The sequence below is a fragment of the Phymastichus coffea genome, unplaced genomic scaffold, assembly GCF_024137745.1.
Source record: "Phymastichus coffea isolate CEN01 unplaced genomic scaffold, Cenicafe_Pcof_1.1 PCOF00053, whole genome shotgun sequence".
Lineage (NCBI taxonomy): Eukaryota > Metazoa > Arthropoda > Insecta > Hymenoptera > Eulophidae > Phymastichus > Phymastichus coffea.
Window position 1 is genome coordinate 1,360,093 of NW_026706864.1, and position 17,372 is coordinate 1,377,464.

At 37.5% G+C, this 17,372-nt stretch overlaps 1 protein-coding gene across 6 annotated transcripts in view; it reads left to right on the forward strand.

The window, feature by feature from the left end:
• Nucleotides 1–17,372, forward strand: part of LOC131665717 (regulating synaptic membrane exocytosis protein 1) — a 100,820-nt gene that overhangs the window by 64,428 nt on the left and 19,020 nt on the right. For all 6 annotated transcript variants that reach the window (XR_009302043.1, XR_009302045.1, XR_009302044.1 and 3 more), the window contains exons 12-15: nt 6,484–6,608; nt 8,157–8,269; nt 8,887–8,972; nt 9,420–9,478. Coding sequence is in view for 3 of the 6 variants with exons in the window: in XM_058937774.1 (XP_058793757.1) it covers nt 6,484–6,608; nt 8,157–8,269; nt 8,887–8,972; nt 9,420–9,478 (383 nt within the window). In the remaining 3 variants the exon portion in view is untranslated. The remainder of the gene's footprint in view (nt 1–6,483; nt 6,609–8,156; nt 8,270–8,886; nt 8,973–9,419; nt 9,479–17,372) is intronic.

Sequence of the window (17,372 nt, forward strand, 5' to 3'; positions counted from 1 at the left end):
TGGTCCCAGTAGCAGCAAAACTCCCATCTCGTGCTGCTAATTATGTTGCGGCGCTTACGCGAAAATTCATTTGTTCGCCGCGCGAGTCTTGCTGAGGCTTTGATTAATTAAGCGACTGGCTGTGATACTTCATTTTCACCAACTTTCATTTAGGATTTCTAGCTCTTGTTGGTTCAGTCGAGCGTTTATTTTCTTGTTACAAGAAATTCATTTTTGATCCCAATAATTAAGCTGAAGTTGCAAAATAATTACCTTTCATTTATTTACAAATTAATAATCATTAATAAATCTTACCAAGTTTGGAGTACAATTTTGAAGATAATAATGATAAGTAAAACTCGAATACTCTATAATTTAATCAATTCAGATTTCCAATTACTGATGATAATTTAAAAATTTACAATGAATAATTTGCAAATTTGTGGATTTGTCAATTTTTATCAACAAGAACTACTTCGGGATTAGTTCAACAGATAGGAGTTATAAATGTAACTTTATAAATAACGATATTTATCAGGAGTTAAAATAACGAATGTTTATTTATGAACAATATTTCACTGTATATTTAATTTGTTTTAAATAAGTCACACCATCCAATATCAACTACTTACATTGACTATCAGTTCCACTCTAGGGGTAACGTCATTATTCAGAATTATATTTGTTGTCTGTGATGTCCTATATTTATACAATATCAACATCATCGAAATTTTTTCAAGTTGATTTTGCATTTGCACAACTTTAAAGTTTCAATAAGCTAACCAAACACATCACACGTAGATAGCGTAGCTTCAGCATCGTCATATCTACAGCAATGTCGCATCGAAACAAAGCGACAGACAACAAGTCGACTTGATGCTTAATAAGGGCATCGCAGATAAGAATCGAGAGCGGGCAACAGGTATACTCCGGAAAATCACAGCGGCTTGCATAATGAATGAAAGCGCTGCTCTCTTTTTCACTGGAGAAATATTTCTTTCACAGGAGCCGATATTGAAAACTGTGTACTGCGGATAATTGCTGATTCTTTTAATTATCGGATTTCTCGCCTACTAACAAACTTTCTTATTTCAAACCCAGTGTTAATTCGTTGAGCGATCCCTACTGCGAACTGATGCCCTTTTCAGTACCATTTCGCATCAGAAGCTGCATCGCAGTATCGAACTTTAGTGCTCACATCACGCGAATGTACATTATGTGCGATGCAAGCAACCCACAGAGTTAGCATTGATGCAAGGGAGCTCACTTAGCACGGGCGGCCTTAAATTCTGCATGATCGCGTCGTTAGTCCCGCGCTTGAACTAAATTTACGAAACGCGAAGCTTCGCTCTCCCACCGCGCTCAGGTCGAATTTATATCGTCGACGCAACAGATCGACGAGATGATGCAAGCACTTTGGAATCGATGTCAAAGCTATACAGCCGTGGATGTACTAAACAATTTAGGCATGCAGTAGAACAAACTTTACTTTCACAAACAAAACTGTATGAGCGAAATTGCGAAGTTTCTTCAATAGTATTGTCAAATAAATACTTCACGTTTGCTGTGGCGCAATACAAGAACGAACTTCCAACTAAATTCGAACTTAACAGTTAATACAGTCGAGGCAGTTCGCACTCACAAGAATTATGGTTACGTTCTTGCTTGAGACGTGATGATTGTATAACTATTCCGCGCGACTCGTTCAACATAAAATAATGTCACATAACTGTCGCTTAGCCTTCTCTATCATAAACTCTCTAATAAATTCACTGTCAAGATAGCAAAGCTTCTAGTCTTTTATCATTTAACTAATACACTCAAATATTTCATACGGTCAAAACTCAGCTCTACGATCGATAAGTTGTATCGCTGCAAGTTCCTCTTTCCAACTCACATATCGCAACAAGGTCAAGGAAGGTCGACCCAGCAACTTTAGCGACCGATAGTTTGCCAATAGTTCATTCGTTGCCAATAGTTTGGGGCGCAAAGCAGACGTTTGGTTAGCTAGTGGCTTTACACAACAACAACATCCAAAAAAGTCACCACACACTTTGCCGTTAGTATTTTTTAGCTTTTCGACAGTTAAACGTAGAAAAAGCTTCGACGAGTTAGTCTGTATTTTAATTATGACGTGGCTGGAGATGGATATTATGACGCATACATGCTCGCGCCAATGGAAGTTTCTGGAAACTCTGCAGACGTCGATGAATTGGAGATGTAAATTCATTTCATGCGTGGGTTTCGCCGAATTTGTTAGAAATCCACTTATGCCGAGGCAGAGTTACGTTTCGACAAGATTGAAAAATCCAATTGGATAGTTGGCTGTTTGCCAGCCTTCAGAATACAAAAGTTTACGGTCGAAACAACGAAGACATCTTTCATCACAATCCAAACTACGTTGGATATGTGGGTGGAGAGTTACAAAAGGCCGTAGTCCATTCATTAATTCATAACGATCGCGTGAGGCTACAGTGCGAGCTGGTGCGACTGGGTCGCGCGTGCGCGTGTCATGAGTTACAGCCTGTTCGCTTACTTGCACATTGACGAGGTGTGAATGCGGTAACACGAGAAAGATTAGCCCGTTTCTACGCGTTGGTTATACCTGGATAAAGGAGCGTGCATATAAATCTATCTTAATTTACATGGGGAACTATCTGACGGGAAAAACAAGAATGTACATGGTAGGAGTATATAAAGAAAGCCAATCTCTACCGACTCGACTCGGCGAACGCCTAACCTGCGTATTTGTAAACCAATATCATTCTTCGAGCGAGGCAACCGAGTTTAAATCAATTTTGCCATTGCTTTGTGAATGTGCGCACACGTGAAAATAGATACTCAACGTATCTGTTTTCAAGCTTAATTAACCTAAGATCAAATTTGCGTTCTCGTGTTGATTAAGCTGCTATTGCGATTTTTTCATAAAACGACCAATTTATCACTTGCTTTTATGTTTATAACTTGATTTCCTGTTTCACTTGGCTGTGCATAATAGTTTATTGAAAATCAATGCTGCGCGTTTTTCTCGTGTGAAATTATTTTTAAAACAATTTTGAAGACTCTCCCGATATGTTATTTAATGAGAAAAAATTTTTCCTAGATTTTCAAGTTCAGCCGCACAAATTTTCAATTTCTATGCAAAATATTTTCATCCCGAACATAGGCTAATTAATATACCACGGAGCTACAGAAATTATTCCATGGAATTCCCAAGGATGTTATAAAACTTTAATTTTAAATTAAATTCCGAAATGAATTTTCATCGTTAAATCCCTTGAAACTTCTTGTACTTTCATGTAACAAATATTTTGTTCGTCGGCGTGATATTCAATGACCCAAGTGATAAACAAAAATCAACGTCGAGATATCGTTCAATATCAGTATAGTAGAATCTTTGCATCTTGTTCATCAAGTTTGCGCACAAGTCGCCAACTTTCTCGCCCGCATCGATACGATCCGCGACTCTCGTCAGGGAAGAACAACAGTGACGAGAAAGAAGACCGACTCTCGAACGCGATGCAGGAAGCCCCTATCGATCATACGCCAGTGAAAATTTCGGGCGGGCAAGCGAGAGCGCAGGTGCAGAGGCTTGCCGCTGCTTTGCGAGCGGCAGCTCTTTCCTTCCTTCTCGGCTTTTCACTGGAAATTGACGTGTGCGGCGCGTGTTAGTCGTTAGCTAACAAAGCTTGAGCGCGCTTGCCTGCTGGAAGAGACCGGCAGTCGGATAGCTTACTGACGTATGCTACACTGTCGATGTACGCGCGCGCGTCTGAGCTTCGAGAGGATGAATGGTTCGCTCCCTGTTTGCATTATCTTCCCGGCGGATCATTCAATTTGCTTTCTCACATGGAAAAGCTGTGTGTGGATCTTACGTGCTCTTTACTTTTTTTTTCAAATATTTTATGAATGCTTTCGGCGTCATCGAAACTTCAGTATTCTATTTGTCGCAGAACGAAATGCCTGCCAGTAGAAAAGATCGAGTTCGGTCAGACGTAACAGGCAAGTCGTTTATCGATAGTTCGCTACACCAATACCACTTCTTACCGTTATTGTAAAACGAAAATTTGCTTTTCCTACGTTATAACCTCTGTATTCGAAATTTGATCGATCAACTCTGTGGCGAACAACGTTGTGCAATTAACAATTTCGTAAAGTGTGCAAACAACAAAGAAACCGTATAAATTGTACGTACATGAAAGAAGCCATCATAAATAAAGTATAAAAAAGGCAAATGGAAGATAATTCACCTTCTCCTTCTTCTATAAAGTAATATTCTCTTTCCCTCGTTTAACTTATCTTGTAAGAGACACCCTCGCATGTCGTATAATCCGCAACGAACTCTCAGCTTGAGCGTAACTTTTTCATGGTGAACGTAAGACTCTTCGATTTTTCTTTGTTGCTTACGGTTTTCTTGTGACGCACGCAGTGTTTGTTTGATTATGCGAGATATGTGGGACGTCTTTGCGTGAGATTTGCGCAACAAGTGCTGCTGAAATAATGTTTGCGCTTGAGACAAATTATAGCGATGTTTTAGTAATTGTTCATAATTTCTGAGGCAAAAAGCATTGTTATTATTTAATAACCCTTAAGCTTTATATATATATATATATATCCATCAATAACGTAAACTCGAAATTATTCACAAATGATATTCAAATACTATTTTTTAGGTAAATTAATCTTATTGCATTTGTAGTTAATGCAAAATACACACACATACGACACGCGTATCTCTAGATAATGTTATCAAGCACTGCAGCAGAGCGTGCGGTAGCAGTCGAATCCCCTTGACATACATCTGCGGTAGCCTATCAGTGAGTTTTCCATTCGATCCTCATTCCGAAATAGTTCGAGTAACAAGGGCGCGGCTCCTTTACATCTCGGCCCGCAAATGCTCGTCTCTTCCAATATCGACGTGGCTATCCTTAGTTTGCTCTTTCTATTCCAGAGTAGCTTATTCATATGCTCTAAGTTTTATTTTGATATCGATATGATCCCTTAAATGATTCATCTTCTATTTACATTAAATCTCTCATCAAAACTCTAACTTTAGTTGATTTGCAATTAATCTGCTTTGGCTTTCAAAGGATCTAATTTCAAATATAATCAAAGCTTTTACAACTACTAATAGTTATATGTAATAATAAAATTGGTATCAAACTAAATTGAAAACTTGTTTCACAGAGTATCAACAAAGGAAATTATCAATTGAAAAATGTTTGGAAGGCATTTCTCATTGACAGCAAAAATCGATATCTGCTATTAGTTCTTCAATATTAGCATTTTTTCAATAAAAGCCTTTGAAAAGAAATCACGGCTGTATAGATCGAAAGAGAAAGAAGGCTATCGTGGAATTTTTTCATCAAGTGTGAAAACAAGTGGATGTGAATTCATAAAAGCTGATGAAAAGTTAAGCGAAAGTCGTTTGGATAGGAGGTGACATTGCAATAGAGCTTGCTGCACTCTTAGTGAAATAAGTGCGTCATTGTCCCCTGACTTTTTCAAATTTTCGATAGCTCATTACCAAAGTGTTGAATATTGAAACTGCGTCCATGCGTACTGTACTAGCGATTCGCACTAGCCAAATTCTTGTTCGTCAATGGTGAAAGGAAATTTAGGACAGTCGTGTCAGTGAATTGCATAGACGTCGTCTTATACGCTGCAGTCATTGAAAGCGACATTCGATTTGCTCGCTCGAGCAAGCACAGTAATCAACTGCCCCGGGCCAAACGAAATAGCCTTCCGATCGAGATTCTTTTTCGTAGCGGCGCAAGGCTGTGACTTTTAATAACGCAGACAACTGCTGCAGAAGGACGCGTCCGCGTCCTTGCACGCGTGTGCTAGCTCAGTCGTGATATCTCACGAGAGCGAGAGAGTGGCTTGTAAACGGACGCGCGTCTTGCCCTTGAGATGATAACAGCTGTACGTAGGGCAGTGAACGATGACGTTGAGCTGGTTTGCTAGTCGGCTTGGCGCCACGAATTTTCTTTAGCAGCAAGAAGATGGACGGGATACGACGAGTGCGCGTCAATTATCTCGTCGCTATCGTCGAGCGCGACGCTGACGAGCCCAAGCCGTGCAAATATTTTTCATTGTCGTCAACACTCAGCGTCGTTTGTAATAATTACGTCGGACAATGTCGGCTCGAGAGGCAGGTATTCAACATAAAGCTCGTTAAAATTAATCTCCGCGATACTGCTGAAAGTCTGGGCGTGGATAATTGTAACGCAATCGTCCATCCGGGGGGGGGGGGGGGGGGAGGCAGTAATGAAGTCGACACTGTTTCGTATTTTTTCCGATGTCGAGGGTCGACCAAGACAATGAAATATTCAACGGGGCGTAGGTGTCTCTGGCCTCTCGGTGTCCTTCGGGAAAACATGTAGACTCGTAACCTGAAGATGAAACGATAATGACGATGCTCCTTGCCATTTGTCATTGCTCGAAAAACAGCTCACGCTGCGAAAACGTAACAAGCGGCAATGAACGACTTTTCTGTTGCAGCCAAGAGTTTCGGCATGAGGGTCGTGGGCGGTAAAGTTGGCAGCGACAACCGCTTCTACGCTGTGGTCGTGTGGACGGTGTCCGGTGGCCCGGCCGAGAAAGCTGGTCTGCAGAAGGGCGACAAGGTAAACTGCTTCTCGCTCCCGGCCGAGTTTACGACTGTGACTGCCAGCTTTGATACTGCCCTCCCGTTTTTCCTCGCATCCAGGCTACGACCACACGAGTAATATTCTCCCACGCTCCGCAAAACATTCAATTCCTTTTTCGTCTCCGCCAAGCAACGCCAAGGACAACAGTCGACGGAAATAGACGGTTAATCGCCGTGTCCCGATGTACCACAGAGCCCCGTAAAATGCAGCGTGGCAAATAGCTCGTCAAACCCGAGCCGGCCAGCACTCGTCTATGTGCGTAGAGTATAGTGGGGCGGTTTCGATCGGCGTGTGTCGCGCGAAATGAAGATTGAGCGAGAGACGCGCGCGAAACCATCGAAGCTTCATTGTAATTAATTACTGGCGAGTGGGTCTGTATATACATGTATATAAAGCCGAACGAACGATCGTCTATCCACTAAAACAGCGTGTTGCGGTAATTTGGCGGCAGCAGAAGCTCCAAGCTCCCGCCGCAACAGCGAGATCCCGATCAATACGAATTACGCTTGTTTGATGAAGATTGATTTTCTCGCTTTTACTTGACTTTTAAGGCCGATAAGTTCTATTTGTTGGTTGCCCACTAATTGTCTGTTCTTTTCTTTTGTTTTATCGCTATTGGAATGGCAACGCACTCGCAAAACGTGCAGAGGCTACACTCAAAGCTCATCTGCCTCGGCTATTTTTAACTACATTGACCCCTGTCTCCAGAGAGCAAAACAAAAGCTCGGCAACGGTGGCAACTCGAGACTCGAAACCAGACGAGAGAGAGAATAGACGTACGTGGATCAGTCTCGTTTGTTCGTGGACGTGTAATCAGTGTCGACGAGAGAATCATCGTCGCGCGAAGGACGTAAATGGAACGCCGGCACAACTTCCATATTTCAATTCCGTGCCACATCCGCGCGCACACACGTAAATAACGACGGCCGCGTTTCAGATGCGAACAAACGTCCCGAAGCTCTTTCCTAATCCTGAGAGATGATTTCGCCTCTAGACCCCGGCTATTTGTAAGGATTTTCGCGCGCGCGCGTCTTCGTTTATCTGCTGCTGTGCAACTCCCGCTCGCTTTTTAGAATTGTACGCCATTTTTTTTATTGTCACCATTGATTTTTACCTGAGTGTTTCAGATATCTCCAATTTCTTATCATGAAATCTTTTGCTGAAACGTTAGTCCGTGCACTTATATTCGTGAACATTTTTCAATAAAAAGCAATGCTTAACATATACATTATGTCCTGTTTAATACCCCTGTTAAATGACAAGCCGAGTATGATTTCGTATACATTCCAGCTAGCAAATAGAAAACAATTAATAATTGTAACGTGAAACTCGAATAATACTTTCAATAATAGCACAAGTAACAATCCAGTTCACCTCGTCTCTTTTGGGAGGATGCGCGTTACAAATTTTTTTCCACACTGACGTTACAAATTTTCAGTTGGCGGTGTTTCCCTTTTATTTAATTTCAATGTTATTCTTTGAGAAGTAATTAGTGCTGCTCCATTTCTTTGTATGCCTGGACAGGTTTTGGAGTGGGGTGGTGTCTCGCTGATTGACCGCAACTTCGAGGAGGTCGCCCACATTATCGACCGCAGCGGCGACGTTGCCGAGCTCGTTGTCGAGCACGCGAACGACATGTACGTATTTACTTACTCTCGTTTATTTACCTTATAAGAAAAGCCCTACGTTACAGATACGCATTTGGTAATGTCCTAATTAAATTTTTATTCGATATCATTTTACGTCTAGTATTTTTTCTTCGATTATAATTAGTTGAATTCATATAATGGCTTCAAAAATAAAAATATATAGTGAAATTTGAAAACTGCTCTGATTTGAATAGATAATAAAAAAGTGCCAGAATTCTATTTTATCGATTATCTTACAGCGAGGATTTATTTCATCCCCCCGTGCTACATAAAATTCAATCTTCCTCCTAAAATGTACTATTTGAAGTAAATAGATGTACTGGGTCTTCCCTTTTTTCATTCGAACTGTCGTTATTTACGATTATAGCTTTAAAAATCGTACAATACGTAGCTCTCGAAATATTGCACTAAAAATTGTCAACTATATTTATTGTTCACTAATCGTTTCGATTTTATATATATAAAAATCAGTGTCTGTATAGAAAGTCCAGGCAAAATTTTTTTTTTTCCAAAATCTAGAAACTAACGAAATACGGAGAAAAAGCAATCGAATTAAAAACATATCGCTGAAAATTGAGTAAAAATGTATTTCATTGTTCATTTAGGAGCGGGGACTCAATGGACGAGCCGGTCGGTATGACGCCGGCCGAACGCGAGAAGACGCCCAGCAATTTAGGACTCGGACAGCTCGGTAAGTCTCTTTCTCATCGTTTGTCGGGCTAATTTCAGGTGGAAGCTGGGCAGACTGGAGCTTAAGTACAGTTTGCGAGCCAGATGCATGGATTGCTGAAAAGCTCAGCCGAAACGTAAATTACCCGCTCCGGCTTGTTTTAGGTTTTTCTATAATTTTACCGTTAAGTGCTGCTACAAATGTAGCTGTCTTTTTTTAAAGCATATCCATTTTCTAATGTTAAATTCAAATTGTGAATAATTTCAATTATTAATTACTCGCTTGAATTATATCTTCGACTGTTTTCTTCGGTTATCTGAGCTCTCCGTATTATCTTTGACACTGCTGAAAAGAAAACAAAGCACGACCCGGGCTATCTTCTTATTAGCATTGTTTATTGAGTAGTGAAAGCTGCCACACTGAAAGCCATGACTCAAAGAAGACGATCCAATTATTCTTACTTTGCAGAATCGGAATCGAACAAAGCGCCATCGTCGCCGACGCGCAGGAAACTGCCAAAGACGCCGGTATAACGAGTTGATAAAATTGAGCCTACACGTGACCTATTCTACTTTCTCTCTCTATCTCTCTCTATATCTATCTATCTTTCTTTCGCTTTTCTTTTATTTTATTTCGTCTTGAAGCGACGACTTTATTCTCATTCTATTGCTTCTTCTGTTTTTTTCTCTTTCTCTTTTTTTATTCTCTTCCTTGAAACGTCCCTCTATCAAAATCACACGAGATTAATCAACAGATTTAAAAATTTGAAAAAAATCATACACAATAAATAAACACGTAACATTATGTATGAAGAGGAGTGTTAATGATTAAGTACGCGAACAATCACAAAAATGTTTCTAAATGTCGGGCATTGACATGTATTTTGTCTGTGAATGTGTAGTGTCGACTTGTATGATAAAGAGAGAAAAAAATCCTGTACTACTTAGCGCCATGCTTCACTCAGGCATGACTTTTCGTGGATTTTATCTCTCGTAATGTCATGATTCCATGTCAAGACTATTAAGAAGCGAGCCGAAAAAATGTATCACCCTTGACTGCTATGTCAGTAATGAAGCTTGATCGTAACACACACGACAGAGTCTTATTAAATTGTTATCGATCGTAGCCATAAAAGCAGCATCACACGTGTACACGTGAGTTTTTACGACGAGGGTGAAAGCAGTCTTTCATTTTACTCGTTTACACATTTTTCTTGATACTAAAAATACAGATTCGGTCAGCGCTGTTTCAATTTTTTCCATGACTTCCGATAAAGTCCAGATTAAAAAGTAATACCCACAAAAGCTTCGCTCGAATTCACATTTAAGAAAAAAACAAACCTCTTACCTAAACACTGCAAAATGAGCAACAGTTAACGATCCAATATAATGGGCGTTACATTTGGTGAACTGATGTCTTTTAATGTAAATACGAGATATAGTCTTTGCAATCGTATCTTTTCTCAAAATTGATATTTCCAAACTGATACATATCTTTCTTTCCTTGAAGACTACAAAGAGTGCGATTCTAAATATAAATATATATCCGTAAATATAAAAAGTAAAATACATATGTAAAGCTTCTGTAATCCGTTGGCCGTGCGTGAATAAAAAAGCACTCGCCGCGTATTTCCAGCCGTGAAAGAGAGATTTTCAAAACTCAATGTATATTTTTGAATAGCTACAATTATTACCCGTTAAAGTACTTTCCATCTATACTTCCAATCGGTACAAGAGTTTTGCTAAGTAAACACGAATTCCTCAATTATCTTCGATCTGCTTTTATATATCTATATGACGAGCTTGACTATATACAAGTAGATATGCTTTTTACACATTTTTTTTGTATTGAACGCACTCATTCGATCACGCACTCTGCTCTTGCCGCATTTTTTGAAAAATTAATACATAATATTATTGACGCATAATAGCTTGTAGTCATAGTATATAGCTTTTTCGGCATTTTTTGAATTTCTTTTTTCAAGAGAAATAATTACTCAGAAAAATCTCTGCCCCATCTACAACAATTTAAAATTTACTCCACCGGTAAAACATAATTGTCGGTAAAGCAGATCAGCATATCATAGTTTTAAAAATTAAATTTTATTGGTATTTTTAAGTGGTTAACCAAAGTTTTGATTGTATAACATTAACGTTAAAATTTGCAGTACAATGTTTATAACAAAGTTTTATTGATCCTCATTTTTGAAGGTCAAAATCGAATGTCAAAAACGTTGAAATTGCTCTGACGTACATTTCATTCTTGATGTAAAAAAGCTAAGTGGAATCATAATAATTATGCACATTAAATTCATCGGATGGATAATCGATATAAATGCGTCGCTTCGAGAGCGAAACAAAACATGAAAAATAAAGAGCTTTCGTACAATCAATTTTGTAGTGAGCAGCCGCGCGTGAAAGGAGTTTTCTTCTCCGCTGGCGTTAGATATAATTATTATCGACGAGCTTTAAGCGGATAATCTCTTTGCTGAAATACATGAATGCTCAAAAATAAGATATAACAAAGTGAACCATTTAAAGGTGTACATTTTTATAACAATGTAATCGATCAGGTAAAAATCAAAGGGCTACGTCCAATCCAAAACTATATGAAAACAATGTTTACCGGTATAAATATTTATTGTTGACTGATGTTTTTACTTTAAACTAACTTAACTTTACAAACGGGACTCTGAACAATGCTTTGTGTACACAGAATGAACAGTCAAGAGCTTACAATAAACTTATAATTTGTCAAAGAGATATTCATAAACAACGAAAATTATTCAAACTATGATATCTAAATAACTAAACATGACAAATGATCTTTTCAGTCGGTATATCTATAAAAAAAATTATATTATTATTGATTGAAATACACATAATCGTGTGCAGACGAATACGTTTGATACATATGTTTTCCACATTCTATGTAACGGAACTTTGATAATCTTATATGCTATATCACATATCTATTTGATACTTAACGATCTTTATAATAAGAAATGTACATCTTTCCTAATATTGAAAAATAAACTATCGCCGTGAACATGTAATACATATAGTTAAAATGTTACTTGCAGTCATTAATGAGAATCCAAAACTCTCTTCCGTGATGTATGGCTTAGAATTGAAACGGTAAAATATTAAGAATTTTTAGTAATATAGTACTAGGATAAAACAATAGAATTATTTGTATGAGATACTACCTTCATAGAAATTTTGATATTATCATTACGTTTCATTTATCAGTTTCACTTATTTATTTTGAAATATAAAAAGTGTGAAGTACAACAGTAGTGTCAGTTGAGAAGCGAGTTAACGGCAAAATTGTTCTAGTATAATATTTGATGAATTCGATGAAATAAATACATTCATAATTTAACGTGTACATAAAAACATGGATATATGTTGAATTTTATTTGAAACGTTTATACTTTTGAAATAAATTATACAATTAGCACTAAATTTCACAAGCATGCACGACAATACAATAATTGATTGAGAAAATGTATAATTGAAAAATTAGCAAAAGAAAGTTTATTCATCGAACTCATCAAAAATTTAAAAAGATTAAAATTTATCGTATGAGAAATTTATTTTTAAAATGATATTCTTCTTCCGTAGATAGAATTGAAAATGATAGTGTACTGGATAATTATTAAATTATTAAGATATATACTAACTGTTAAATTAATATTAGAGTTTATATGAAAAACAAGAAATAGATGGATGATAGATCATAAGAATTGATTTCTATTTATTTTTTTAACGAGTAATGAAAGACATTCGTTCGGTTAAACGAGTCATGATAATCGCGAAAGAGTGAGCGTTAACGTTGTAAAAGTAAAGTAATGGATAAGCGTGAAGCGGAATATCTAAACATTTTCTCGTGACACCAACTATGTTATGAATATTGAACGTATCTAGAGAAATTAGAACACATACACTCACTATTACACAAAAAAAGTAAAATTAACGAGATAAAGTATGATTATCAAGTGTTATATTAAGAACAACTAAAAGAGATCTAACAGATAATTGTAAAATGAGAATAAATGGAAGAGAACAGTAAAATGTTGCTTTTTCAGTATATATCTCTGAAAAAAAGAAAGAGAAAAAATCTCACCTGCCTGCTCTGATTATATTCATATATTTTTACTCTAGTGCATTTGCATAATGTTTTTTACTAGCACATGCTCATTTTTAATGTTTTGCTAGGCGCAAACGAATACCAAAGAATATCGCACAAAAAGTATAAAGCAGCACGTGATTTATTTTTCTCTCTTTTCTTTTTGCCAAAATTTCTTTTTCCTTCCTCTTCTGTCGCTCTTCTTGCATTTTTCAACAATAATTCATTATCCTTAGCCCTTCTACCTGTTGTCTATTTTTTTACTGTTTACTGTCTTGACAGAGCAGAATGAAAATAATCTGGTCTGACAATGAATTGTTTGGTTAAGTTTTTGTCGGTCCGTTCTTCTTGTTCATGCTAACTGGTACAACTATAGTGTTGACATATGTGAGTGTCTTGGATTGACTCGGACATATTTGTTCAATCGACTATTTTTCACCCTTTGCCTCGCATTGTACATCGGCTGAAAGAAAAGAAATAATAATAACGTCTGATGATTCCGCGGACGTTATTATTTGGTAAAAATCGAACGTGCGTGGACGGCATCTTCTTTATTTTGGTCATCTGTTGTTTCGTATTATACGTCTTGTTTCTGTTGGCGTTTCTCTGCAAAAAAGTGTATCTCTGTGTGTGCCCTGAATAGACAAATACGAGTAAGCCCCATAATGCGCCGACGATTGATCAAAGAGAGAAAGCAAATGTAAGTTGTCATGTAAAACAAACATCATTTCTAGCCTTGACCCTCACGCTATAATAGCTCACTTCCCAACTGGCACGATTACACTTTTAGTCCATACAATGTCTTTGCATATTATGCTCCTCCTATCTATAAATCTGTATTTTATCTTTCCTTTTAGACTTATTTAGACTCATTTAGACTCATTTAGACTCATACACGAATATTAGCCATTTGTTTACAGTGAAAGCACGATAGACGTCTTAGATGACTCGTATTCTTTATAGTCGTCTCCATATTTCTAAAAGAGGACCCATTCATAAAGTAAGAAATAGAAATAGAGCTGAAAAGTAATATGTTTTCCTGCAAGTATAATTTTTACACAAATCCGATATTAGTGAATATTAATAAACCAATTTCGTGCATTTACTGTAGACCTGCAGAATAGGAGGCTTTTTTGTTTGCGTTAATCACACGCGTAGATATAGCATCAAACTCGAATGAAAGGTAATTGTATCTGTGACTGACGGATGACGATTCAATAACTGACGATCAACCATCGTCATACGATATAATTGCACAATAGCACGACTAATTTTGCTAACCAAACGCTAAAGCGAACTGAATGCAATGCGACCTATATCATTTCAAATGCAAACAAACGGTCTTGTCAGTAACGGATACGTTACAAGCAACTGATTCAATTTCATGGAAGTTTTTAATTTCTCTGCTGATAATAGAAATAAATGTGACGTCATATTTTCTATATATACCTAGTCACTTTTCTTTCCCTTTGTTCCTTGCTTACCGCGAGCATGTCGCTTGTATGCAAAACATAAAACATTCGTAGGAGATAGAGGGAAAGGAGAAAAAGAAGAAGATTTGCCGTCTATCTATGTAGTTTTTTATTTCTTTTTGCTTGCCGAGTGCACTGAGAGAGAAAGCAAGAGTTCTTGTTTACAACACCACTAAATTTTCATTGGCCGAATTACCAACGGCTAAAAATTTCATGCTATCCCGCACTGCACTGCGCACATACTATTTTGTTTCTATGAAAATTAGATTATGCAGCGTGAGTTGTTACATTTTTTTAATTAGATACTAGAAGAAAATAATAACTTTTTGAATCATTAGACCACGTGTTTCATCTGTAAATGCCTGAAATGTTCGCTTTCGAGGAATTAAACACTAATGAAAATATTATCGAGCATTCAGAAGTAACAATTATGACAATGAATGGAATAAAGTAAACGACAACTATCCGTGTAAACTGGCGAACGAATACAGCATGGTATAGCATCTCAAATTTCAGCGCCGACAGCGAATTAACATTGTAGGCAGGACAAATGCAAAACTTTTGTACTTCCTCGGCAGAGCGGAGATATTAGTAGAGTAACAATGCAAACTATAGCAGAATAGTGAAGAATGGCGGGGAGAATGAAAGGAAACGAGTTGAGTTGACAGATAGTGGAAGCAAGCGAGATGGAAGGTTTTGTTGTTTTAAAAGCAATTTTTGGATAAAGACGTATAATTTGCGCTTTGGTGAGTTTTTCGAACTAGCTAACTAGACAATTCTTTTCTCTCGTGACTGTGCGAGCGATCGAGAGAACAGTTTTGTTGATTAAAACTTATGAAATGTGTAGACTTCAGCGCGTAAAAGTCGTTCAACAACAACTGAAACTTTAAGCAACAAGAACAAGGGAGAGGAGCCTCAACTTTTCTAGTTTATCGTCATCTTGGAGGGAGCAAACTGCCCCACTCGAAAACGCTGAGCGTTGCTCTTAACGAGGATCAAGTGTTACGCAGTAATAGCACCACAACTTGAAGAAAGTGAATTCAGCGCATAAAAACTCTCTTTGCGCGAACAAAATTGAGTATCACGTACAAGTCACCCAAATTTTATTATTCAAATTTTACGTACAATAGTGCAAAGAGAGGAAAAACTTTTTGGCTAGGAAAAAGCAACCGCGATGAAAGTTCTCGGCCGAAGGACGACTTTTCTAACGCTGTCCCTGATCTGCTGTCGACGTTCATTTTTGATCGGAAATGAATATGGAACAGAGATTTATACAGTTTATTCTGGTGCGCTACCTTTCATCGCTATTAATTCATTCGCAACTGCTAGGGCTTTATGAGCGTGTCAAACACTCCTTTTTTCTTTTATTTTTGCCGAATATGCATGCGTTACGTTTGTACGCAGTCAAGAGCAGGTGTATTTTTATAAATATATGTACTCCAATTTCGTAAAATATTACCAGAATTAAAGCTGAAAGGGAAAACGAAAAATTTCACACACAGAGCAGAAGAGGAAATTTCATGCACGGGATAAGAGAAAAATCACAGTTGAAGCCGGCATCCACGACATATTCACTATAATTATAGGCACCAAAGTGAAAAAAGCCACGCACCATGGAGAGTCAAGAAAAAAAATAACACTTCTGATTTTCTAATACATCGAGCTGTTAAGAAGTTTAACTTGGCGAACGATCCATCAAAACTTTAACCGCCTACGCCTTTAAAAGCTAATTATGCCTTTTTCCTTGACGAGGGTGAACTTTCATAAAGAGCAGCTTTCTCGTGCTCGGCCTAGCGTGCGAGGAAATTTACTTTCTTCCTTTTTCTTTTTCCTACTTTTGCTTTTCAATTTTCACGTCTGGGTATCGCAAAGAGCTTCTGTGTTTAGCCGGACTTTGATCGAGCTTGTATTTTCTTTTTCGCGCGGTTTCTCTTATAATTATGATCGATATTTCACTTTGCTAATTACTTCCTGACTTTATATCTTCATTCAATGGTTACCAAGGAAAAAAATGTGAGAACGGAAAAAGTGAAATTTGCTCCAACGAAAATTTTCTTATCAAGAATCTTTCGTGCAAGTGATCGAGCTCAGACTTTAGTCAGGCAAGATCTTTGTTAATAAATATTTTAAAATCGACGTTTAATAAAGTCACGCTTAAGCCGGCAAAGAGTTAATTAACAAGAAAGTCGATATCCGCTTTCCCGAAATGCAAAAAAATATATAACAAACCAATCCCATCGAAGCGCCCGTGTGGCAAATAAAATGCACAAGAACGTCGAACGCATTCAATTTCAAGCCTTGCGAGTATGAAAGAAAAAAGAATCACTTGTAAAATTGAGATGATTCAATTTAATTTGAAAGGGAGAACTACTAGTTGCGGATAAAAATACTTGTGTGCTCTACGGAAAGCAACATCAAGAGTAGCTGGTGAAGTAATTTTTTTATCGCGATTACAAAACCACTGATAGACGAAAATTCCCAAGCGTACAGTGAGCATTTTTTCTGTGGATACGAGTTCAAGGTAGCATTCGTTTTTTGACTGTAAAACTGGAAACATTGGTGTTTATCAGGTAATCACGAGAGTAACACAATTAATTGCAAAAAATACGCGTCCGACTGCTACGGAAAACAAAAACAAGAGTGGATAACCTTTTTCTGTTATACGAATTTTTACGTTCATTCTTTAGCAACGAACGACTATTACTTTTTCAAGTTATTCAGCAAACGATAAATATCGAGTAAATCTTCTTTGGAAAGCGTAATAAAATTGTTGGTTTAACATTCGATTAAGCGTTTCATCCGTCTTACCTACTAGAAA